At 40.6% G+C, this 26,817-nt stretch overlaps 2 protein-coding genes across 4 annotated transcripts in view; both read left to right on the top strand.

Moving 5' to 3' along the window:
* tasor2 (transcription activation suppressor family member 2) overlaps nt 1-13,391 on the top strand; it is a 19,501-nt gene extending 6,110 nt beyond the window's left edge. For 2 of the 3 annotated variants that reach the window (XM_035155823.2, XM_035155824.2), the window contains exons 14-22: nt 57-2,252; nt 2,582-3,320; nt 3,433-3,904; nt 5,246-8,656; nt 10,717-10,839; nt 10,924-11,077; nt 11,190-11,295; nt 11,941-12,122; nt 12,328-13,391. In XM_035155823.2, coding sequence (XP_035011714.2) covers nt 57-2,252; nt 2,582-3,320; nt 3,433-3,904; nt 5,246-8,656; nt 10,717-10,839; nt 10,924-11,077; nt 11,190-11,295; nt 11,941-12,122; nt 12,328-12,422 — 7,478 coding nt within the window. In that variant the 3' untranslated portion in view covers nt 12,423-13,391. The remainder of the gene's footprint in view (nt 1-56; nt 2,253-2,581; nt 3,321-3,432; nt 3,905-5,245; nt 8,657-10,716; nt 10,840-10,923; nt 11,078-11,189; nt 11,296-11,940; nt 12,123-12,327) is intronic. The other variant, XM_035155825.2, reaches the window with a different exon arrangement.
* Nucleotides 13,392-16,178: 2,787 nt separating this feature from the next.
* Nucleotides 16,179-24,759, top strand: taf3 (TAF3 RNA polymerase II, TATA box binding protein (TBP)-associated facto). The gene is made up of 7 exons (XM_035157456.2): nt 16,179-16,559; nt 16,992-17,234; nt 18,222-20,050; nt 20,137-20,219; nt 21,247-21,517; nt 22,109-22,215; nt 23,844-24,759. The coding sequence occupies exons 1-7, from the start codon at nt 16,394-16,396 to the stop codon at nt 23,956-23,958; spliced, it is 2,814 nt and encodes a 937-aa protein (XP_035013347.1). The 5' UTR covers nt 16,179-16,393; the 3' UTR covers nt 23,959-24,759.
* The last annotated feature ends 2,058 nt before the right edge of the window (nt 24,760-26,817 follow it).

Consider the following 26,817-nt stretch of genomic DNA (forward strand, 5'->3'; position numbering starts at 1 on the left):
TAAGGCCAAACCAGAGATTTAGAAGTATTCTTTCCTCTTTTTTTTTTTCATCACAGGCACAAAATCTGGACAGATAAAGGCAACCATTTCATCTGAAATCCTTCAGGTTCTACCAGTGCTAAGTTATGCAGAGGGTGTAGTTGAGAAAACACCCCTCAACTCAACTGAAGAACTGTGTGACGTGTTGAGGCAGCACATGCAGAGCTACGCAGAACTGATAAACCCTGGGTTGGACTTATGTCCATCAAGAGAAGTCAGCCTCTTTCCAGATCAGTACGATGTGCTGGATGACCACACAAACCTCTACTCGTCCCCCGAATGGACTGACAAAGCACGACAAAGCTTCAGGTCATACATGAGCAAACCAGTCTCCTTTCAACTACCAGTGTCCATGGCTTCAGAAATTCTGGCAGCTGACGAGGGGGAGCAAAGGGAAGACCTCGATGACAATATCTACTGTCTGTCATTTCCTGAGGAGGCACCAACCAATCCTATTGGCATGGGCTCAGAAGACCAGTTGACAGACCAGAAATCTCCTGTAAATGCTGTGACATCTGTGGAGAATTGTCTAATAAGCACTGGAGCACAAGTGGATTTCATAACTGTACCTCAGAATGTTGTACCAAATGATTTGCAAGCAGAAGATGCAACTGAAGACAATTCAAAATCTGACCTGACTGCACTGAGCAAAACATATGATACGGGGGCCAAAACTCCCTTATCCTCCCCGACATCAGATGACATGTCAGCAGAGCTTATTGTCAGCATCACATCAGCAGAGCAAACTGTCACTGATGAAAGTTTAAATGTGATCAGTTCTATGACAGCAACAAAGCATGATGACTTTCAGATTTCTGGTTTTTCCGCAGCCAAATTACAAACAGCAGGAGTCAACTCTCTGCATAAGACGGTCAAAATTAAAACTATAGATTGCCCAGAGGTCACCAACAGCTCAGAAACAAAACGAAGGAAATTGCTGAAGGGGCATTCCAAAATCTGGCCAAGTCTGGAAAAGAAGCCTAAAGCTTGTGTTGAAACTGAATCATCTGGCGACTCACAGTTGAACAATCTATTGGATATTGATGGGAGAAAATTAAGTCGAAAATGCAATTTTGGAAAACTTTTATACAAAAAAAAGGTGAGATGCGTTACACATGGTTCAGCTGTAGCAGAGGAGAAAAAAACTGACCCTGGACAGCAGAGCTCGGAGGACGCCATTTTAATGGATCTTGAACTTTGTCCCCTGAGAAGGAAAACCGAGCGCTGGGAATTGAAGCCTGTTATCAGTGAATGTGGAAGGATCTTGGTTCCTCATGGCTCTGTGGCTTTTGCTGAACAGATTCAGTCTTTAAAGCATAAGTTTCAATGTACAATAGATGAACAGTGCTCTGAGAAAATGTTGGTTGATGCCTCTGTGAACGATCACAAAAAAGTCGAAATGGAGCAAGAGTCAAACACTGTGCCATTAACAGCAGTGGACAAAACGGATGACATAATATCCACGGATGGAAGGAATCTTTTTGAGAACATTGTGGCCAGTTTTACAAATAATGAAAATAGCCTGTTTAGACAATCAGACAATTGTTCATTGCCTTTGCATCCAGTGAGTAGTGAGCATTCCTCAAAGAATGATGGCACTGACACTCCTCCAACAGAGGTTAAAGGAACTGGTACTCTCCTCCCAGGAAAGTGTGCAAAAAAGGGTGAATTTAGTTTGAGTAAACTAAAATCAGTTCTGTTAAAGGCAAAGAGAAAAAACAATGTCCTTGTGTCCAAGGAAACAACAACAGGTATTGCCCACACCGAGCCTTGTCTCAGTGTGTCCAAGGAAACAACGACAGGTATTGCCCACACCGAGCCTCGTCTCAGTGTGTCCAAGGAAACAACGACAGGTATTGCCCACACCGAGCCTCGTCTCACGAAGGGCAAAGATGATGCGGAGGCATTGGAGGCCTTGACCAGTGTCCAGGACACTAATGTGGATGTCAAGGAAGTGACAAACATGCTATCAGTTGACCCTCGTTTTGCATATGCCCTTGGCCTGACCCCGAAAGAGAACCCAGATAAGGTTCAAAAGAGTGAGGGTCAGGACTCTCAATTTAAGGAAGTCTCATCAGAGACACAAGAACAAGCCCTTTCAAACAAACAGTCTCAAATCCTACAAAATCCTCCATCAATCTTCACAAGAAGGGGTAGGATTAAGATGCTCAAAAAGCATCAAGGCATCTCTGAAGACAATATTAAAAAGAAATGTAAGTCATATTTCAAAATTCTGAGATTTGGAATGCATGTTTTTGGTTTAATTTGTGTAATCCGTTGAATATTGTGAAGGACCTTAAAAATAACTGACATTTTCTTGGCTCTGTGGCTTCTGCAACTGTCCTCACAATGCTATCTGTGCTTTGCTAATTAATTGCTTTTGCTCTTCTCTTGCTTTTTCTGCATTTTTGCCAGTCCTATCCATCTGAACCCAAAGTATTGCTTGACAAACACGATTTAAAACAGTAGTTCACATGTTGGTGGCAAGTTCCTTACACTAATATATGTACTTTATTTTTTCTCCTCTGTTTTGTCTTCGTAGGGTGGTTGCATTTTCAAACCCCAACTCATTTTCCCAAACTCAAACACAAAGAGGGTTTTAGGGATAATTCTGTCAGGAAGACTGGTACGGAAAAATTGAACAATGCTTGCTCATCTACTGAAGCTTTGAACTTACTTGCTGACTTGGCCCTAAGTGCCAGTATTGACAAGGTTCCACCACAACCAGCGCTTGAGGGAAAATCTGAGACGAGTTTCAAGAAGTGTGGCCTTATAAAAGATGTTCCCAGTGCTGGACAAGAGTCACTTCTTCATTCTCTGCTTCGACAGCCTGCTGCTAGATTCATTCAGCCTCTTGAGACTTCTTCACCAAGCCCCCCTGTGGAAGACAGGGAATTGGTTGGTTTGATATCTAAAGAACATGGTTACTCATTGCCCTCGTCTTTCTCTCTGCTGTTGGGTTTGCCAGGTACAACCTTCCGGGTAGCCCCTTTAAGTGGTTCTACCAGATTGCTGCACCATCAACAACACTTGAGTAGAGATCATACTGTTCGCCCCTCTGTTGGCCAGGAAGACAGACATGAACGCAACCACTGCAGGACTTCAGAATACCAGAACAAATGTTTGGTACGCAGGGAAAAGTTCAGTCACTCACGCACCATTGTTAATAAGGATAAATCTGTCAGTGTCACTAGACAATGGAAGGAAAACTATGACTTCAGCAGAGACAGCAAGTTTGCAAGTGTCTCTAAGGGGAGAGCTATCGTCCGAGCCTTGCATGGGTATGTATGTTCTGTTACTTATTTATACAAAGAATGACTTTTCGCATCATTTAGACATGAAGAGATACTTAACTTGAAGAGCTCATGTTTACACATTTCCCATTTTTGATAGGCCGTGGGATTCCTCAGTTCAAGACATCAGTGATGAGTTACGACTCATCGTCCACATGTGGATTGGTCTGTTTTACAGCCGGTCAACAGCCAGATTCTTTCAAGATGACTCGAACTTTACAAACCTTTGTTCAGAAGAGAGTGATTCTTTGGAAATGTCCTGTGAAATGGTATCACCACCAGCTCAGTCTGAGAACAGGGCAAATTCATTTGGTGCTTTCCCAAGTCCAACAGACTCTCAAGACCCTTCAATTTCAAAGGTTTTGGACCTCAGCAAAAATGACAACTTTGTCGTTGACCAAGGATCTGTGATTTTGGACTTGTCACTGAGAAACTCTTGTGCAGAGACTGTCACTTTAGATCCACAAATCAACAGTGACAAATCTTCTGTGTCCAGTGAACTGAAAGAAGCAAGTGACATATTGAATACGCCCAAGTCATCGGTGGGACTACAGGAAGCAAGAACGTTACAGGTTTGTTTCTAAAGTTAATGTTGTACTGAAGGCAAACTATTACACGTCATATTTTAACCATGACAGTGTGTGTGATATTTGAAGGACTAGGGGCCAGATGCGCCAAGTGGTCTTTCTCCTGGTCTTAGGCTAAGTAAATCATAACTTGATCATCTTGAATCCAAACTTATCGTTACGCCAGTTGCACCATTTAGGCTTAGGGGAGACATATTATGCTTGTTCACTTTTTCCCTTTTTTTTGCTAGAGCGTTGTTTGGGTTTATGTAAAATGTCTGTAAAGTAAAAAAAACAAAGGTCCATGGTAAAGGCAGATCTTCTCCCCCAAAGAAAACAGTGCTCCTTAAGCTCCTGAAACACCTTGTCAGTAATGCAACTGATACTTCCGGGCATCACGATTCCCCACAACATCACATTTGGCCACATTTGCATTATGCATGCCTAACGGCTAGTCTGGCACTCCTGCTAGCAAAGCCAGGTAAAGCACACAGGCTGAAATTTCCTATACATGTTGGAAGCAGTTAACCAGCACAACAGAGATGGCTAGCTGACCAATCAGAGCAGAGCTGTATGGTAAGAGGGGGCCCTTAAAGAGACATGAGCTAAAACCAAGTGTTAAGGTAGAGGAGAGGCAGCAATGGACAGATGGAGAAAGAATTGCATTTTCTCTGGAAAACCCTAACCCTAGATCATGTAAAGCTTGTCAAGAAATAACCCAAATAACCCCAAAATTCTGAACTTAAATAAGCATGATATAATCATAACATTTTACTTCTATTTAAAGTGCCTTCAGATAATGTATATTATAACTATACAAATACAATATACAATTGAATTTAAGCCTTCTTTTCCCTAAAGCTGCTTTCAGATATGCACTGGACTCCGCAGATCCTCCGTATTTTCTTCGGAAGAGGTGCATGTGTGAACGCAAATGTCCCAGTGAGACGCTTCACAGTCCCTGCTGACTTTATCCACCCGGTCACCAAATTTTTTAAATTGTTACCTTAAGCTGTTTTCTTGGGTTGGGCATTTGTAGTTGAGATTATTGTGACTTTTGTTTTCATCATAAAAGATCATTATTGTTTGCTGCGTGTCAGGAAACAATTATTTAGCCTCATACTTCTGTTCGTATTGATACACATTTCCCATTATAATTAGTGTAGCTACCTTTTGTAATTATCTTTTACAAGATTCCTTTTTTTAATTGCAGGTGCATAACTTGCAAAATTGGCCTTTAAAACATTGAATACTGAATTAGCTAAATGCTCACAGCTTTTACTCAATGAAAAATACAATGGGTGTAACATTTAATTCCTATGTTCTGTTTTCTATTTCTTTTTCCAGTGTTACAAACCGATGGTACACGTGACCGAGACTATCAACGAGGTGAATGATCTCAGAAGCAACTATGCAAATGAAGAAACTAGTAGTCCTTCACAAAAAGCTGACTGCCTGGATTGCATTGATAAACCATCTTTTGAAGATGATGGATCACTCACTCACGCACGAGAAGAGATAAAAAGTGTATCAATCTGGACAGGAAATCTTGTAACCCCATTTTGGATCGGCCATATGTTACATGGATACAACAAAGAGAAGACACATGAGAACAATAATATTGAAAATTCACAAACTACAGGGATATGTTTGGTTAAAAAACAAGCAACGGATTCACTCAAATCCATGACTAATGAGGAGACAGAATCAGACGAAGCAGATGATGTGCTTTGTATAGATGAGAATTATGAAAGTCAACCTAAAGATGGTGAAGAATGGGAAGTGAAAGAGAACCCATGCCAAGAAAAGGATATACAACCTTCTCCTAAAGTGATTCACAAATGGGACTCTACAAAGCAGCAATTGGGTATTGGTTGCAATGGATATTGTTTTGAAAATGAAAAGCAGTTACCGAGGGAGGGACCTAAACCAGTATCACCTGGCCAGACTGAAAATGTTGCTGAAGAAGATAACTGTGGAAAAGAGGATGAACTTGATTGCGTATCACATGACAGTGATTTGAGTGATCAGTCGTTACCTATGAAATGCGACGGCCTTGAGTCAGTTCAGGATTGTTTTACAGATTGTAGTCGCCAAGCACCATTTGATGAGCAACCACCTCAAGCCTGCCATGATGCACAGTTGAGAAAACCTTGTGCAAATGACAGTGCTTTGACAGATGAACATGCTATTTCAGAAGAAGCTCCTTGCACTCCACATGAAAATGAACCTTTTTGTGATGAATCTGCAGATGAGGAAAACCCAGTAAAATACACTTGTTTGGCAGAGGAGGCACCGCATGAGGAGGCACCGTGTCAGAAGGCAGAGTTACTCGTATCGGATGAGAGCACTTGTTCTGTAAATGGTTCCTCCGCAGCTGGGTTTATCCCCCAGACAAAGGACAGTTTGGAGATGAGAGGTAGTAATGATCCTGATGATCAGAAAACCAAATCAGTTGTGTTGGAGAGAAAGGACAATAACGCATCTCAAGAAGAATTATTTCATCACCAGTCTCACTCACCTCCGTCTGAGGTTATTAAAAAAGATGAGGCTGAAGAGGCATCGACTAAAGAAACAAATCTCAAAATGAACATAACAAATGAGGAATTGGAAAAAGCTCACAAGGAGGTTGTAATTCCATTTATTGCAACAGATGTAGTACAACTACATATCTCCAACCCACAAGGCAAGATAGACGTTCAAGGCCAGAAAGGAATACCATTTAACAGTGAAACTGCACACCCTGACAAGCTCACAGAGGTATCAAGTTCTTCTATAATGTACCGTAAAGAAGAGGAAGTGAATGCTGGCACAATATCACTTCTTGATGGAAGCAAAACCAATCAGTCATTAGTCTTTGGAAGTGAGGCTGATAACAGGTGCCCTACTCCAACTTTGGATGAGGTGCCATGCGACTGCATACCTTGTTCTCTACCTGGCGGCAGTACTGAAAAAACCTGCATAAACATTACTGCACGATGTCTTAGCAGAAGCTCAACACCTCTAAATCTTGAGAAGCCTCTTGAGCAAAAACTCTGTTACCCATCTAGAGTTCATCGTGATCCCAGCCCTCACTACGTTCAGCATTCTGATGAACAAAGAACTCTAAATGTTCTGAAATGTCTAGAAACGTTTCTCTCCAATTCAAAACGTACCGACAAATCTAACCAGATTGAAACAACTGATACAAAAAACGGTCTTGATCAAAAGCCTAACCTCAGCAGCAAGCACCTCTCTACTTCTTCAGCTGACATTATGAACAATAAATTAGGCAATTTAAAGCCAGTGGTGGTGTCAACCTCTACCTCACAAGAACTGCCCAAAGAATCTTCAGGTCACCTTGTATCATCTTTAAAAAATAAGCTTGAGGAAGTACTTGGTCCTCAACACAGTTTTGAAAGAACAGATATAACAAAGGACACCTCTATAGGGCAAGATGATTGTCATTCCTATAGATCTACTCCCTCTGCTCAGTGTTTGCAAACCATTAAACCAAATATTGACCAAGACGGGCATAAGACAACATCAGAGTCCAATTTAAATGATGGACCTGGTTCATTCAATCAGCGTCCTGTCATGGCTGTAAAACCCTCTAAGAATGATGAAAGTCAATCAGATCATAGCTCTAAAGATGGACAAATTGAGTACTCTCCCACCAACGCACCACCCACCACCATGCCCTTGGAGAAGACAGAATGTTTCATAGAAAATTCTGGACTAAATGATGAAAATCAAAAGCTCAGTGAGTTTTCTACCAAAGGTTATCAACTGTCGATTGTTAATGACGGTAACTCTAACTCAGATGAAGCTACATTGGCACCTTTAGATCCTCCTGATAAGTACCAAAGAGGGAGTATGATTCTTTCATCAGCTCTGTCCAAGCAGTCAGTTGAATTGGCAAAAAGTGATCAACACCAAGGTTTCTTTACACATAGTTTACTTGAGAAAGTTGGGGAAACAATTAAAGAGAACCCTAAAATGGATCAGAAAGATGGCTCAGAAGCATCAACTTTATTTGGGGATGACAACGACACCAGCATTACAGAAGAAAGTCTCATCCCTGGACCGCAAACTTCTCTCACGTGCACAGTTTTTAACACTGGTCGGAAAAGACCATATTCTTTTCTGGAGGAGGTTTCTCGAAGATGCCTACAGGATGACCCCACACAGGCGTCAATGGAACAGGAGTGTCTTATCTTCTCTGACCAAATGAAACAGCTTTTGAAAAGTAGTAAGAGAGGACAGATAAGCAAACAGGATACAGATGACACCTTGACATTGTCTTGTGCTAGTCCTTTGACTGTGCACTTTTCAAGCCTGGAGGAGCAGGAGGATTCAATGGATCTCCTGGACGCACCCTCACTCGCTGGACAAAAAATCAAGGTTGACATGTCTGACAGGAAAAACACAGAGGATGAAAAGGCTATGCATCCTCAAAACCTATCCCAAAAAACAGATAACCTCAAGGAACATGTGGATGTATCTGCTGTCACTGCAAAAAGTGCTAGGCTTTATGAGGCAATGATGGATGACATTTGTGGTGTCCGAAAGGCCCCATTGAGACCCAAGCACTTAATGAACAGAGGTTACAAAAACATTGAACCAAGTAACCCTTTCGACTTCTGTGATCAAATGAAGAGAGAGATGGACGAGAGCTTTCGAAGTAAACTGAATTCAGTTGTGAAGAAATCCTGTAAAACAAAGTACAGATTCTACATATTGGCAACGTCAGACGATGCCGTCTTTGAGGAAACCAAGGTAAGACCAAGTTTTCAAAGAAATAATGAAGCAGTATTTCTGTTAACTATATTGTTCTGGATTGTTTTGTTTTTAGCCGGCATTCCTAGAGCCATTAAAGGTATATGCCACTATAATGTATTCTCTGACAATTTAACATTCATTCCCTGTACAAAAAGGGCCTGTCCTGAGTTGTTGTTTACTCCTTGATGGAGATGGATGGTTGTTTTGAATAAGGAAAAAAAACCTAAATGTCCATGCACATTTCTCAGCTTCTGCAGAACAATCAATTTCTTGGGTACTTGATTTGTCTACACCTCAAATTTCCAACATGTAGAAAAGATATTGGCGTCTTTCTATAGCTTAAAAACAATTTGTTGATTAATTGATGAGGCATTAAACAGAAAATGTATCAACTATTGATAATTTTCTAATAAACTAATTCGATTTGCTAGAAATTTTGGTCATGTCTCAAGTAATAATGTAAACGATTCCCTTTTCTTTGTCTGTCATGAAATGTCAGTTAAAACAAGACATGTGATGATGGCACCTACCACTTGATGGGGACTTTGCAATGTTTTTTTCAATATTGTATGAACCAAAATGAAAGTAATCATTTGCTACAGTTCTAGTCTTTTACTATACATCTCAAACTGACCAATGGATTTAAGCATGGACACTGATTACAGATATATAAAGCAGCTCAGTGTAGTTTGTCTGATATATCTGAAGTTTGGTGTTTGTAAGTTATATCTCTCAGTATCACTTGACAGCCTGTATGAGGAAATGTTCTTGTTATATATATGACAAGTTAAACATGACCTGTTTGCCTGCAGGTCAGGAAATGGTAAAAATAGAACTGACCTTCAAGTTAAGTCCCTCAGCGGGTCTGCAGAGGGGGTTACTTAGTAAATGAAGCAACTAGCTTATTTATATTTATTATAGGACACATCACTGATTGTTTAAAAAGATGGATGACTTGACACCTTCTTTAAAAGTAAAACCAAAACATCTCAATTGTGTCATGGCTGGCTGCAGTTTGGGTCATAAATCCTGCCCACTGCGAGTTAGCGGATGGGACATGAGGCAAACTAATTAGTATACAAAGAGTTTCTGTCATTTTTAGGTTGTTCTGATCCCTCTGACATAGAGTATGTGCAACTGTTCAATTCAGTGATACGCTTGGTTTTGATTAGTGTTTTGACGCTAATGTTCGAGACATCATAATTGACACAGGAGATTGACTCATAATCGGTTGTGTTCTCTATGAGACTTGTTGTTGGAGCCTGTCCCCATCACGCCACAAGGTGCACTGAAATATTAGAGATTTTGTAGAGTTTGATTGTATCACAGAATTTTTTTTTAAAAGAAGATTCAGTTGCCCAGTTATTAGGGAAATGTTGAAATGTTTCAAGTTTTTACTGATTAATGTAAAGATATTTCGACATGTTGGCATAGAAGTTTTGTCTGAAGGTTTAGTCTTGACCATGAAATTAGAAAAATGTGAACACGCTGTTTCCAAGGTCAAGAATAAACAGTTGTTGAGATTAACAGGGCTAACAGCACACTTTACAATGCACACTTGACTGTTCTATACGGTTGCATATGTGGATTAAGACAAAAGCAGTGTTGACTCATAGCTTGTTAAAAGGCTAAGTGGGACTGGGTATGATCAACAGAAGTGGGTAGAAAGGTTTCTATGGTCATCTTGATTTGCTTTTTACTATTGCATTTCATTGTAACCACCTTGAATCCTAAGTGATCACCACCTCTTTCTGTTGTTATAGAAAAACTACTTACATACACTTATGATGCAGAAACTCACTTCATACACTAAGGTTTACACAATGGATGGATGATATAATGTCTCATTCATTGTACCATTTATTGTATTGGTATCAAGAGGTAAGCAGCAAATAAAAGCTGAATTCACAGCTGAAAACACAGTCTCTTAATTAGCCCTATACATGTTGGCTGTCCTAAAATATATAACAGAAAGTCAAGGGAATGTGTTTATTGCAGTGTAGGACTAAAGGAAATTTGCTTCTAACGTTTTGTGATTTCTCCTTTCTTTTTAAAAGGCACAGTTAGAGTCAGTGGGCCATACTTCCATACAGCCATCCAAGTTCTTCCTTGGTGAAGGCAGTTCTTCATCCCTTCTCATCGTCCTCAGGAATGAAGACATTGCAGAGCACATTTGCAAGGTAACCGATCATCTACTGTTAAAGATCACATCAGGACTTTTGCGATAGATAATGAATTAATGACTCTGCCCTCTTAAATCTAAGGTCCCACATTTGCTGGAGTTAAAGAAGTCACCAGGCGTGCAGTTTGCTGGAATAGATGAACCAGATGATGTTGTGAATCTCACCCACCAGGAGCTCTTCACACGGGGAGGTTTTCTAATGTTTGACAATGCAGCACTGGAGTCCCTCAGTCTTTGTAAGTGGACTAGGTTGTAGTGTGAGATCTTATTATGTGAGCAGTTTATACTAGTGTATCTAGTATATCTGTACACGTGTAATTAATCTTCTTAATTTGTATGAATGTTTAGGCGACATGAAAAAATGCTCCGACATCTTGCAAGAGCTGGGCAGAACAGGGAAGTGGAAATGGATGTTACACTACAGAGACAGTCGTCGGCTGAAGGAAAATGCGAGGTAGGGGCAGCTTTGGAATGAAAAGTATAAAAATAACTTGCTTCTCACTTCCCTATGTGGCAGGACACAGCTGTTCTAGAAGACCTTTTTATTTATTTTATATATTAACTTTTTCCATAATCTAACAAAAGACAAAAAATAAAGCAATAAATTAAATCTTGGATTATAGAAGTAGCTAATATTAATTAGAATTTTTCTTCTTTTATGTACATTATCCTTTATACAAACTTCTTCACATAATCACAGGTACATACTTCACAGTTGTAGATTCAAAAGATGTAATGTCAGTCATAATATTTATTTAATATTAAGAAGGGGAACAGTCCTTTCTTCCAAAATTGATCCTGAAAGTCCAAGTCCAACTTTTTGTCTGTATGAATCCTTTGGTAGGAGACACTTGATAAACACAGCTCAGGAGATTCTCGTAATGGTTTATCCAACCAGTCTCCGATGCTTTTGTTGTGTATGTCGCACTTTGGAGAAACAAAAAAGGTCATTGTTACATGTTCAAAAGTAATGCTCATCAAAGAGCCCTATTGTACCTGCGGTATTATGGCAACCACAACTGAGCTGACTTTTATTCTCATTACAACATAACAACATGCACTGTTTGTCTGAATATTATTTTCTTTCTCCCACATTCAGGTTGAATTCAGAGGCCAAAGAAAAGAAGTGCTTCTTAAACTCTTGCCAGGACAGTGGGATACTGGAGTTCTTGCCTTACCACAAGTGTGACCACACATCAAGAGATCAGCCTGACTATCTCACATGTTTGGTTCGCTTGCAGGTCCAGAATATATCAGCCCGTTATCCTTTATTTATAACTGGTGAGATCCTATTGAATTAATATTGACATTCAATGAGTCGTGTGCTTTTATTGTTAAGGGATTGTTTGCGAGGAGCATCTGATATTTTATTTAAGTGAATACTTTCAGGATAAACATAACATGAAACAACAAAAAAGTTGAGTTTACCTGTGTTTTGGTTATGTAGCCGTACAAAAGGAATAATGTGGATTTCTTGTTCTTACAGATGCAACAACAGACGGGACATTTGGGATAAACGGAATTTTAACAATGACCGTGAACTCTTTCCTGACAAAGTCTCCAAGTGAAACATTGTTATGATGTTTTCTGACCTGAAAACGTCTGATGGACTTTTCGTTTCATCTAAAGTACAGAACAATAAATTACTCACTGGATGTGAGGAAAAACTGGTACTAGGGATTATAAGTGATTTCAGACATACTGCATATATACTCACACATGTACTTATGTTCACCTTAGGGTGTGTGCAGCAATACCTCTTGATCTGTTTTAACAGGCTTTTCTGTATGTTTATTTGTTAAGTCAGTTATCATTCAGTTAATGAATTGAGTGACAATGATGCCAGTGTACTGGCAGGTGTGCTGTACATACTGTAATCATTTTGTATTATATTTATGTTGTAAATTATAAAGTTTCAAAGACATACATTTGATTTAAGTATATATCATCTTCTAGCTTATAACTCTGACTTTATACAATCTGTACTCATGTTTGTACGAAGATAATATTTTTGTTGTCAAAAAGTTCACTACGATTTTAGACTTTACAATACTTTGCTTAGGCCTGGCAGCAAAGCAAATTTGGCTGTTTGGCAGTTGTGTGTTACTACTACACTGTGAAGGTTACTGACAGTGATTCTTAACTCCTGTTGGAGCAAAAAATAACATTATTATTATTAAATGCTAAATATCTTAGTCCAGTGAACAGTAGAGTTCTCATACATTGTTTTGCTTTGAAAAACATTGTGTTGAATGAAGCATCTGATTGAAAAACGCTGTCAATGAAATGGTCTCAGATCAACAAAGCTGTCTTTACTCAACTAAGTAATGAAATAAAAATATGGATTTAGTTTTTGTAAGGAAACTCCAGTTTGGCTCTATCAGAGTAAAATGGTTCAAATGTTTGGTTTCTCTACATTATGTAATTTCTTTTATCATGGATTTAATACTGTAAAATAAACATTACATTTATTGGTTGATTTATTAAAATTACTGAAGCTCTTCTTTAATTGTTGTGGGCATGAGCCAATAAAAAGGTTATACAACAATAGTGAATGCAATGCAGTGTTTATCTGTTTGAGCGGCCTTCAGTTTCTTATCTGTTGTGTATGTTGCACTGTGGAGAATAACTTTTTTTGCTCCCGTCTGTGTTCGACAGAAGTGACAAAGAACTTAAACTTGTGTTTTACATAATCAGCTTTAATACAAGGCAATATGGCACCATCAGAAAATGTGGTATTTGGAGTTATTTTACAGACATTATGCAATGGGAATTTATAAAAAACTATATTTAACCAGGAGAGGGCCTCGCTGAGAATTAAAATCTTTTTCACAGGAGTGTTCTGGCTTGAGCACAGACGCACACAACACTGAGGTTATAAGAAACATTTGATGAAACCGATACGTAATATGAAGAGCAGATCCAAAAGTAATGTAAACTTGATAAAATAGAGTATTCCAACATTTTCAAATTATTTATGAAATTGATAAATACAATATAAAAGGTTTGTAATGATACTGCAGAATGAGCAGATCCCCCTCTTATTTGTATATACTTAAAGAGTAATAAAAGGAAGAACCTGATTGTTATGCAAATAAGGCAGCAGACATTTTTATATACTCTAGTCGAAGGGTTTGAAGTGCAATAACAAATGTAATACCCCAATATTCTACAAATATATTACTCATTCATTGACATTATTCTGTTTAGCTTATTTCAAGAGGACATCAAAAGAAGAGTTTTTTTAATGGTTCTCACTGAAAATTTTTTGGAAATACAGCGCCACAGTATGGACAGTTAAACTTGAACTAGCCTCTCAATCACACCAAATTTGTGTCAGCTTTGAAAATTATTAGAAAGCTTTAAATTGTATTGAAAATGCTCATACATCTTGAAAATTAAAATCTGACTACTTTAAGATTACTCTTGTGATTTTTAAGTCAAAAACTTTTTGGACAAAATAGACGTAGATAAATATAACTCTTGAGGTGCCTTTGGGCAGCGAGCGGTTGCTGCTATAAACAATATTCATGAACCTTGAATAGAGAAAAATTACTTATAATTACTCATTTTTTTCATCATTGAAACTGACATGAAAATAAAAAACATTATTGTTCGAAATATATGTCAAAAATAGTGAAATATGCCAATTATTATTTCCTGAGCCACAGGTCAACATTCATACTGAAGCCTGACTTATTGGTATGAGCCTTTCGCAGGCATATCGGTAACTGTTCATGATTACTCATATGCACTAACATGACAACTTTTATTTCACAGAATCAACAATGCAGATGTGCATTTGTTTTTACTTTTCTACATCAACTTCTACATATTTTGTTGCATTTGGTTTTCTTTTTTGTAAAATATCAAGACATTACATTTCTTTGTCAACAGGGCCTGATGACCTTTGGGGAATTATTGTCAAAGTTTTATATATATGTCGGTCAGCAATTCTTCTTTTACTCCAAAATTAGCAGGTATATACAGGTTTATAAACATACGTACACCAGCTAAATTAGGGCGATTGACTCCTTTCCCATTGCCATTGCAAGTAGAGTAGGTGTTTTTTTCCACACTGTGTCATGTTTGACGCCACAAACGTGTCAGGAACTGAGGCGCTCTCTCACCTCGCTCATTTGCCAAATTATCATGTTCACCCGGGTGTCATGTTTCCATCAGCGCCGATAAAACCCTACTGCATCTACTGCACAGTCATTTGATTCAGGAGTGGGGTTGTTTACTATTGCAGAAACCCAGAAAATCCCATAAAAAAATTGGTACCACTTAATTTTAAGACATATTTACTTGACGATGAAAATTAATTGATCAGTTATTAAAATTGTCGCCACGTCAGCTCTCTGGCCCCGTAAAAACCTGGTATTAACATGTGGTTTTTGTGATCCGATCACAAGAGGACAGTATTCGGAGGTGGTCTAAGCTACATGTGTCCATATTCTTTTAACAGTGTGAACGTAAATCAGTCCCGGGCCACATATGAAGGACTTCCTACTCAGCTGAGGTCCTCTGAGCCGCTGCAGTTTCACTGTGAATCTAACTTATTTTTTCTCTTCTCGTTGATTTGTTCTGACCACCAGCACAATATCAACACTGATCACCACATACTGATCGATACTTTCCTTAAATTGGTCAAATCTTTATTCACAGAGCAACTGCACGGTATTCATTCAGCGCCTCTCTCTCTTGCTCGCTGGCTCGTGTGGAGACAGACACAGACAGACAGTGACATCGGTCACACTTGTGTACTCAGACTGGGTAAAAACTGCATGACTTGATCTTCGTGAACAGAAATGATGTACATGTTTATTTGCATCTAGGGCGAGGAAGTGAGATCCGCTCACGAGACATATGTGGGGCCGCATGTTAATACCAGGTGTGAATGCACGCACCCAGAGCGGTCCACTTGTGATCGGATCACAAAAACCACATGTGAATACCGGGTGTGTACTGGTACTGATTTTCTGGGTGCTGGCGGAAACACAGAACCTCCCGTGTACAATGGGGGGAACAAGGGTGCCTAACCACAAATGGAGCCCCTCAGCGAGGTAACTGATGATTCCGGCCGTGGTGAGAAACCATTGAAGAAACGTGTTCTCTCATTTCAACGCGCCTCAGTGAAAACGGACACAAAAACTGGTTCCCAGGCGAATGGACAGCGACTCCTCTGAATCCGAACCTTCTCTTTGGAGACTACAGGACATTTCCGCACAGATTTCCCTCCATGTGGCGCACGAGCTGTTGTTCTGCGCATAGTCAGGCGGAAGTGAGCTGCGCGCGCACAGCGGAGCAGCGGAGGCAGACGCTGACCTACTGCGCAGGCGCCGTGTGGATTTCGGGGATGGGTCTATCGATGGAATCAAGATGGCGTCTCTGGCAAAAGCGCCAATATATGTACTGAAGTAGATGTTCCAAACTGACCGCGTTGGCGGCTTTTCTCAAGCCCCTCGGCGGGGTCCGTGAAAACATGCAGACCGGGAGCATGCTTTGGAAGAGGAATTGACCGGGTTCGATACCGCTACAAAGTCAGCGAGATGTGCGAGAGCTATGCCCGCTCGCTGCTGCGTGTGTCGGTGGCGCAGATCTGCCAGGCTCTGGGCTGGGATGCCGTTCAGCTCACTGCGTGCGATCTGCTGTCCGATGTGCTGCATCGGTATATCCAGCAGTTAGCCAGGGTCTGCCATCGCTACTCCGAGCTCTGTAAGTGCCGCATTTGTCGCCTCCATTACTTTTTAACCTGAAGTGGTCGATCACGTTGTTGTTGACTGGGCTCTGGAGCTGGCGCCCCCTAGCAACGGTTGATGTGTCAAAAAGTACAGTAGCTACATAGCTGAGATGCTACTCTGTTTATTTTTGTGACCGTGATGCTCTCCTGCTGTGGTGAACACACGGCGAGTGGCTCACGTCACATGCTTTAGTAACCAGCCTGCTGTGCTATCTGTAGTTGAGTCACTATCGGTGTGAAACCTGTTGAGCTCTACTTCTTGCTGTAGCTCGAATGTCAACATCAGCCAGAGCTCCTCCTTGTGTGTGTGTGTGTGTGTGTGTGTGTGAAGTCAAACCTCTGTCCCAGGTTATCAGTGCAGTTAAGGGATCTGAGCTTTAACGGCTTGTTCTGATGCTGCATTTCAGATGGAAGAACGGATCCGGTCCTGGATGATGTGAGCCAGGCCTTCAGGCTGCTGGGCGTGAGTCTGAGTGAACTGGAGGACTATGTCCACAACCTGGAGCCCGTGGCCTTCACCCATCAAACGCCACTCTTTCCTGTTAGCAAAAATAACGTCCTCCAGTTTCCCCAGCCCGGAGCCCGAGATGCGGAGGAAAGGAAGGACTACATTCCAGATCACATGCCCCCCCTGGTCTCCTTACAAGAAGGTGCGTACACAAATGGTTTACCAGTGTATGCCTATTGCGTGTGTGTGTTTTTCACAGGTTGAAAGTTTCTTTGTGGTGTTTATACACTATACAGAATACAAATTTACATTCAGTTTGCCAGTATTTGGTACATCTAGCTAATACTAATGTCGTCCTGCAATTTATCGTACATCCATGATGGTGAAAGTATTCTTTAAAATATTTTGTGGTTTATTAGTTAAGTTGAATCAAGACCTCTTTAAACTTTATAACTTCCAACTCCTATTAAACCACTTTCAAACATGCAATGTACTCTGGATATTGTAGCTGCTTACAGACATGCACTGAACTCCGCATAATCTCCTGAAATTATCATCAAATCAGTTGCTGCCGACATTCTCTAGGGTTTCTCCTGCCAGCCCCCTTGTAAAAACTTCAGATAATGTCTGAGTAAACCCATGTGAGAATATAGCAGGAGATTTTTTGCTGAGGATTCACTGGGAGCAAGTGGGTGTGTTGATGACGTTTCTCACATGCGAAAGACGCAAAACTGAAAAAGAGGAGCCATAAACGTAGAAGACGCAGACAAAGATATCAACTTGGAAAGGCGACGAGATTCACTGGTGTTGATGTGCTGTAAACAAAAACGTGATCTCCCAACGTACATCATACATTATGTCCTGCCTTCTGGAGGCTGCACCAGCCCTCGCTTGAGCGCTACAGAGATTTTGTTGTGAACTCGTCTGACCAGAGAATCTCCTGCTTCGTTCTCCAGAGTTCAATGTCTGAAACCTGTTTAGACTGTGTTAGTTCCAGCTAGGCACCTAATAACCGGGCAGCTGTGCATGTATAACTTTATCTTGGGGTGGGTTAGGGTTAATCAGTATGGCTGAACCACAAAAATAGCATGTAAATATGTAAAAAAAATAGTAGGTCCTGTGTTTGTGAGAAATCTGGTAGATTAATTGAAAATAATGCCTCACAAATTTGTGTCCCTTTACTCTCCAGAAGAGGAAGAGGAGGAGGTCCTTGCTGACATGGGCACCTCAGCCGAAGCTATGCAGGTGGCACTGGAGGAGGATGAGGATGAAATCGAAGAAGATGAGACCGTCAATGATGAGAACTACCCTCTGAAGAGGCACCTGGACAGCCCCGATGCTGCTGTTGGCATGATGCCTACTTCCAAGAGACCACGGATGTACCCTGGCCTCAGCCCAGAATGGGGGGTTGAGCCCCGGGAGCCCCTGACGTCTCTCAATCCACAACGTGTTCCCCCAGGCATCCTGCCTTCCCATGATAGCCTTGATCCCCTGTCACCTGAAACACCCTCTGGAGCCTTGCCCCCCTTCAGACCTCAGCCGGTAGTACCAAAACACTCTGATCAAAAAGGCCTCACCACTCCAGGGAGAAAGCCTAAGGTCTCATCCCCTGGCAGACAACGGACTAAGTCCCCTAAAGGGGGGATTCCTGTTTCGGTGGGTGGTAGTCCCATCCACTCTCCAAAAGCGTCTAAGGAAAGGAAGAAATCCCCGGGCAGGACGAAGAGTCCTAAAAGCCCCAAGAGCCCAAAAATGAGTTCGGTCAAAGCATCTCAACCCCCAAGCAAGACAGACGTTGTGCATAAATTACCGCTGTCTGCGCTGAGTGAGAGGATGGGTAAGGAGAACATCCATATGCGTCAGAACATAGAGGACCGGGAGTTAGCCGAGGGCCCCTTTAAGAAACTAGAGCCTGATAATACAGCTATCGATGACTCAATCGATGCTGTGATTGCCAGAGCGTGTGCCGAGCGGGAGCCCGATCCTTTTGCCTTCTCATCTGGTTCTGACTCAGACAGCAATGGATTCTCCAGCCCCAGGAGACTGACCATTATGGAGCCATCGACACCTAAAGTCCTGATGGGGGCCAGCAATGCTATAACAGACACGTCAACACCACTTCACCTACAGACACACCCAGGCCTAGGAAACTGGACAATGGATGATTCAATCAATGAGGTGATCCGAAAGGTCAACCAGGGGGGTCCGTCTGCACAGCCGCCAAACCAAGGAGTGTATGTGTCGTCGGGGTCGGCCTCGCCACCCACTCCTGAACCTCTGCTCAAGGTGTTTGAGGAGAAGAACAAGATTGTGTCGTCAATAGATGTCAAGAAAAAGCTGAAGAAGGAGCTCAAAACTAAAATGAAGAAGAAGGAGAAAGACAAGCCGAAAGACAAAGACCGGGAAAAGGATAAGGGCAAGGTAAAAGAGAAGAATAAGGATAAGAACAGGGATAAAAACAAGGAGTTTTCCAAGGAGGCCAAGATGCCCTGGAAGGAGTTTGGGGTGAAGGATGAGGAGCACTTCCTTCAGCGAGACTTTTCTCTGCCCGAGATTTCCATCAAGATGAAATCCAGAGATGGAGATGTTCCTAAGAAGGAGAAGGAAAAACACAAAGACAAAAAGAAGGATAAAGAAAAAAGCAAAAAGGACAAAGACAAGAGGGAGAAGGGCAAAGACAGAAACAAGGAGGACAAACAGAAACAATCTGGCTTAGCTTCTTTTGCTCTGGGTGAAGGCCTACCACTGTTCAGCCCCTCCGCCTGCCTGCGCATGCCCCCCATACTCCCTCCTCTGCCCCCGATGCTCCAGGAGAAAGATGTGAAGAGCAAAGAGAAGGACAAGAAGAAGGACAAGAAAGAGAAGAAGAAAAAGAAGGACAAGGAGAAGGATAAGGAGCGAGAGAAGGCCAAAGAAAAGGAGAGGGAGAAAGAGGAGAAGAGGAAAGAAAAGGAGAGGGAAAAGGAGAAACGAGAAAAGGAGAAGGAGAAAGAGAGAGAGAGGATTCGATTGGAGAAGGTAACTTTTAAATTTGATTGGGTTTATCTTTTAATCTCAGTGTTTGTTTGTTACTTAGATTGATCTTATTCTTCCCGTTTCTTCAGGTGAAAGTAGAAATTCCAGCTGCTCTACCGTCTCCAGTCATCCCCAGACTGACGCTCAGGGTGGGAGCAGGCCAGGACAAAATGTGAGCAACGAATGAATGAACGAATGTTTCCAGTGATATTTCCTCCATCACCTCTTTGTGACGTTCTCCTTCTTGAACTGCTAAAAGCTGAAAGGCAGTTTTACCATGACATACAAGTGGGGTTTAGTATCACACCTCCAATATTTTTTTGGCGTAGTCTGAAACAATAACTTTAATAATATCATTATATTATTTTAGTGCCTTTCAAGCTGCCTGAAGCCGCTTTACTAAGTAAGAATAAAGTGAAATATGCGTATGGCTTCGGCCGGATTTTCTTGTCTGAACCTAACTGGACAGGCATTCTGTATTTTCTGTCCGAATCCAACCCAAACCCGATGCAGTTAATACAAGCTGCATTGAGTTTGTGTTACTCTGTCCCTCACACACATGGTTATTGCTCGATTTCTCTGATTACATGCACAGTGGCAAAAATCAGGGGAAACCTCACCACTACATAAACCTTCCTGCGCTCTGATTGGCTAGCGCTGGCCCAAATCGTCAGCGACTCCGACTACATTTCTAGCAGGTTGGAAATCTGATTGGAGTGAGCAACTCGTTGGTGACCTGTCAGCGAGCCTGTCTATGAGCGTCTATGAACAGTTCACACATCGCGGTTAAATACTGCCAATCTGATTCTTTTGTCTGAGACTTGCAAAACTCATCGGTGACTGGTATATTAGCCTGAAAATCGTGTGGTGTGAACTAGGCTAAAAGCTTGCATCAATGTAAGGTCAGAACTGTGTTATTTATTTATTTTTACTTTTCTTATAATATAATTCCTGATTCAAATCAAAATGATGCCAGTTTTCTTATTATATAATCAGGCAACGTTGCTTTACTCAATATTGGAAAACTGTTTCTTTCTTCCCATGAAAAGGTTTTGTTGAAAAATGTTAGAATTTTTTGGAATTGTTTATATATGAAGAAAGTATTGTTTTAGTATCTATATTTAAATTCAGGTATAGTATTGGCACTGATAATAATTATATCTTCACACTGACGTGTATTTGTCTCTTTTCATCACCAGAGTTATCAGCAAAGTGGTTCCAAATACAGAATCCAAGACGCCAACACCCAAGACCCCCACTGCCAAGTCTGGACCTGGGAATCGCCCTCGGACGCCTCCACCTCCTCCAATACTTGTCCCAGTCGCACCCCCTCTGCCTCCACCCGCTTCCCCGCTCCCACTAGCGCCTGCTCCTTCGTCTTTGCTCTCCCTGGCACCCATGCTCTCTCCCACCACTTCCGTCAAACCACCGGTCCGCAGCGTAGTAACTGAGACCGTCAGTACCTACGTGGTGAGTGTTCATGCTCTGGGATTTTTTAAACTTATAATTAATGCAAATGAGAACAGTATTTACACAAAGGGTGTGGTTTGTCTTAAAGGAATAGTTCACCAAAAATGTAAAAGTCACCACTATGACGATGGAGGGGTGGGTGAAGTGTTTGAGTCCACAAAACACTTTTGGAGTTTCCCGGGGTAAACAGCCAAATCCAATACAATTGAAGTAACTGGGGACCACTTCTTCAAACTTAAAAAAACAACAGACATATAATGCCTGCATACTGCTCCAGTGGTGTCATCCAAGTGTCCGGAAGCCCCGACATTCAAATTCGACTTGAAATGGCATAATTTACACCATGTTTATAGCCTAAATGTCCAGTGTTATCTTCAGCCCGGAGCCACGTTCTCGCGCACACAAGCTCTCGCCTCTGTGCTCTCGCCCAAGGGGCAAGTGACGACATCAGCGAAAACTCCAGTAAATGAATTTCCCCTAAGATTGAAGGGACTACATTGTTAGTTTTTCACTCATGTGCTTTGCAGTCAACATTTTGTCATTAAGCGGTTTGTCGCTAATATTTCTCTTATTGTCTGTATCTATTCTTAGATTCGAGATGAATGGGGAAACCAGATCTGGATTTGTCCTGGATGCAACAAACCTGATGATGGCAGTCCCATGATAGGATGTGATGATTGTGATGATTGGTATCATTGGTAAGAGAAAGTTTCTTTTCTGGCCTGTTCACCCATGTTGTGTTTTTATAAAAGATCATAGTTTTGCATAGGGGACAATTTAGGTGCCATTATTTACAACCCATAACAATTAGGCCACTGAGTTGTTGTATGGTCAGTAAGAAAAAAGGTAAATAAATGTCAGTTTTAAGCCATACTTATTACAAAACAATCAACTATGCATATTTGCTAATGTAAATTAAATGATAAAACGTCCTTTAAGATTAGTTAATCATATTAATAATCAAGCAGTACAGTTTTACTCATTTACTTAACTGTGTTCGATGGTCGTCCAGGAGGACGTCCATGGAACAGCAGTGAGCGTCTAAGTAAAGATGAGGATAATTCCTGGATAATGAAATAAAGCTTGTCTTTCACTGAAATAGACATGTAAAGGAACATTACAGCCTGGTTGTGGTTCCTCGTTTGTGTTTGCCAGCGACAGCGACGGCCAGATTCCTCTGGCTGGAACTCTTTGGAAATGTTCTACATTTACTGAAACATGAAGATAATTTGGCATTATTGAGCTAATTTATATATTTATTATAGTCCAATTGGTTTTCAAATATTTCACACAGTAAGTAAAGTCACAGATGCAATTCATGTACAAATTTATACACACAAAATCTGAATAAAAGATTGATATATAATAAAGAACAAAATGTATATGGTTTAGTACTAAATCAAACTGTCATAATCCAAAAAGAGCAGAATTAGCTGGGTAACATGGTTTCCAAGTGAGGTGTGAAGCATCCACATATGTTTTGGAACAGAGTATTTGTTCGGGGTCTTAAGAAGCCTATGTCAGCTTTTCAATGACCAGTCAAGTTGACGGATGTAACGATTCTGAAACAGACCAAAACAGAATCTGTATCTCGATACATGACGACCGAGCCACAATCCCCCCCACCGCACCACTACAGCTGCATGTGCTAGTTTTTCATTTTGCAATCAACTGTATAGCACCTGTAAATCACAAAATTAATATTTATTAAAAGTTAGGACACACTGCATTTATTTTAAATACAGTATTACACATAACACATGTTTTACTGTTTTCCAAATGCATGTTTCATGTGATTATTTTGGTCCATTTATAATCAAGTGACCAGTTCAACAACATTGTAAGGAATTAGGGATGTGAGGCCAATTCAGATAAGAAATGATGTCCCAGCAACGACTCAAAATCTCTGGTCTGGAGGTCTTGACCAGCTTTAAATATATATTTTTTGCAATTCAACTGTAATAGTTATTAACCCTCAAAATGCTCATAATATTTTTTTAATATTGAGGGTAACATACTTTAAAGCTTTAGAACAATATGAGCACCATTTCTCATGTCAAAAAGTCAAAGTCGCAGTTAAACTTCATCACCCCATTCTCCCTTAATTAGGATCAGTGGCACTTACAGTTTAGGTTCCATAGGCTTCTCATATGACCGAATCAGCATGAAAATCTTATGATCAGCGACAGTGCGACCTAAAAGTGTGATGATCTGACACAGCATGACCCTGTTCTGTAATTCTTTCTGACTGATGCCTGTGCTGTTTCACCTCTAGTAGAAATGTTAAACCAGCAAACTGAACTGTCTCCTCCTCTTGTCCGCTCAGGCCTTGTGTCGGTGTCATGACAGCGCCTCCCGAGGACCAGCAGTGGTTCTGTGTTAAATGTTCCGGCAAGAAGAAGGACAAAAAACACAAGAAACGGAAACACAAACTGCATTGAGACTATGCAAAAAGCACATATCCTGGACTTTTTTTCGGACTGAAAGCCATCACCGAACACACGTGGCACTGCTGTAAAAGAAAGGAAAAAAAACAAAAAAAAAATAGAAAGTTTAAAATTTTGGCTGATACTAACTTCTGATGATTTTTTAAAATGATGTCAGCCATGATGCATTGTGATTGGGTAAGGAGAAAAAAAGACTTTAACCAGCACATAATCTCGCCTTCGTTCTCATGTGGGCTCTGTGGGTTTCCCTTATACACGTGTACGTTGTTTGATTGTTTTGGATGTCCGCTCCTTAGAGATCAAGACAGTTATGTTTGTATGAGGAGACCAGACCACGACAATTTGCATGAGATGAAAACTCAACAAAGCAGAACTAGAGAACAGCGAACATCCATTGTCTTTATTTCTGTTTCCGTCACGTGACCAGAGAACGACCGATCTCGACGTCAACACCTCCCCCTGGTTTTCTGCAGTGTCATTGCAATGTCATGTATATAATGATGATGGCATCAGGCATGTATAAAAGTGTAAATACCAACTTCCAAGCCAAGTGCATTTTGTTCTTAGGATGATTCTGACTTGTTAAATCCATTTCCAGATATTGGTTTTTAACTCAAATTCTTTTCTGTACATTTTTTAAATTCAAAGTTTGTATTTTTATTTTTTTTCTTTACATTGATTTTTTCCCCCGGGGTTATAATGTAGCCGTGCTTGTAATGTAATTAATTTCTCTGATGCTTCAATATTAAAGATGAACAGTCTGTTTGCTCGCAGACTTTAAGACTTTAAACCTCATTGCCATCGAAACTGTACCTTAAATTGTTTGTCTATTGCTTTTCTGCACCTTTTGTTTTATCTTTTAACACTGACAGAAGTCTCTGCTTTTACCCCACTCCCCTTCTTTTTTCCCCTCAGTAGCTGTTTGTTTGCATTTGCTTTACGAAAATAGATTGAAGATATTTTAACAAACTGAGTTGCGGATGTGGAAATTTGTTCCAGGACAGTTTGTTTTGTGTTGAATCATCTTGATTCTGTGTGCAATTGGTTACAGATCTAGTTCAGGATTCAGTTTGTCCTTCCACACTACACCTACATGAGATATGTGGGACAGTGCGTGAGAACTACATTTCAGAGCATGACTTATTTAAAACTGGATTTTGAGGACCTTATTTACTGTGTCTAAAATATCTCCCGAGCCGTGTGCAGCTGCTGTTTTTTGCCTTTCCCTGAGCGACCACACGGTGTCATTCTTCCTGCACGGTCACTGTGGCACGCTGCCTCTGACATGTGCCGAGAGCACAGCAGGCTTTCGGAACGTGTTTCCCCCACATGCATGTATGAATGTATGCAAGAAATGTAACAGGTGTCTCAGTTGATGCATGTGGAATCTTAAACCCTGCAGTTAGCCCTGAAGGGAAAGCAGCTTGAGACGTGTTGTCCCTCATGAGGGAACCTATAGATGACTGGGACTGTAAAGATGGTTTACAGCCTCTCAGAAGCCTCTTTTAAAGCTCAGATTTCTACAGAGTGAAGTGTGAGATCGTTAAAACACATTTGTCCGAGTTATCACTTATATTTATCATGCAATCTCTTCCAACGGTTTTCAGAAGGAGGAGTACTTGACTGTTACAGGAGCTTTTATTACCGCTCATCTGCTACTTTACATGCTGAACTCTGTATCAGATTGCCTCGTTTCTCTGGCAACAATCAGCAGCCTAGTAGTGCTCACAGGCCTCTCACACCAGAAGCACATCAGAAATGTATTTTGGTGCAAAACCATTGAATGATTTATAAACAAGCAGCAGCAGCACCACAACATGAATTCTTTGGTAGAGCAGTGGTGTTCTGAATGAGCTGCTGCTCTCTGACAGAGCAATGAGGAAAAACCTGAGAAACAGCCCATTCATATTTTATCATTTACTGAGGTTAAAGACACAAAGTAGTTTTAATAGATCTTGTTGGGCCATTAATGTTCTTGAGATGGTGAGGGCTGAGTTCTAATATGCTGTTTAGATTAAGATCTGAACCCAGGATTAGTTCAGTTTGTCGACTAGGGCACTAAAATATATTGTATCTATAATAGATCTATAATGATGATGTTTATTACTCAAACTCGGGGTCTAGATAAAATACAACATAAATTTAAAATACATAAAACCAAGATGACTTCCATTTCATAATCATGTGCCGGCCAATGAATGTATACATGAGATTTCTCAGGACAGATTTGGTAAAATAATATATATTTAAAATAATAATATTTCAGTTATGTCCTGCTAAGATTTAGGAGGATTGTGGCTCACCAGATCAACCATTGTTCAATGCATTTATTTATTGAGCATGGTCATTGTCTAAATAAGAATAATCCTCACACTCTCAGATACAACACATTGAACATATACAGATACCTGATATCATTTTAATTTAGAAAGCTCACTTGACTTATTCGCCTTTTAAACTTAAACTTCAACTCTCTCTCTCTCTCTGTCTCTTTGAGCGTATGTCACCCATCCATGTGTGTTTATGGGAATCTACTCATTGTCTGTCAATAACCCGACATTAAAGAGGAAGTGGAAAAAGTGATGTGCTACCAGAGAAGAAAGAGGAAGTAGAATGTCTTCTGCCCATGCAAAAGAAACTGTCATTTCAATGTGGTGCAGCTTTTTGCCACATGAAATGCATCCACTCACAAAAAGTAAATTACAGGGGGAAATACAGAATGTTAAATATGTGATAAAGAACTTCATGATAAATTAGGTCAAAATTAAATTAAATCTTTCTTGAGATCATAAGAATATGAATTCAAGATCAAAAAGGTCACAGATCCATTGAATAGTGTATCTTGTAAAAACA

This window comes from Hippoglossus stenolepis, chromosome 5, assembly GCF_022539355.2.
Source record: "Hippoglossus stenolepis isolate QCI-W04-F060 chromosome 5, HSTE1.2, whole genome shotgun sequence".
Taxonomy (NCBI): Eukaryota; Metazoa; Chordata; class Actinopteri; order Pleuronectiformes; family Pleuronectidae; genus Hippoglossus; species Hippoglossus stenolepis.

Coding starts and splice junctions, on each gene's coding strand:
- taf3 (XM_035157456.2), top strand. CDS start 16,394: ATGTGCGAGAGCTATGCCCGCTCGCTGCTGCGTGTGTCGGTGGCGCAG. Junction 17,235..18,221: donor CCTGGTCTCCTTACAAGAAG/GTGCGTACACAA, acceptor TTTACTCTCCAG/AAGAGGAAGAGGAGGAGGTC. Junction 21,518..22,108: donor AGACCGTCAGTACCTACGTG/GTGAGTGTTCAT, acceptor ATCTATTCTTAG/ATTCGAGATGAATGGGGAAA.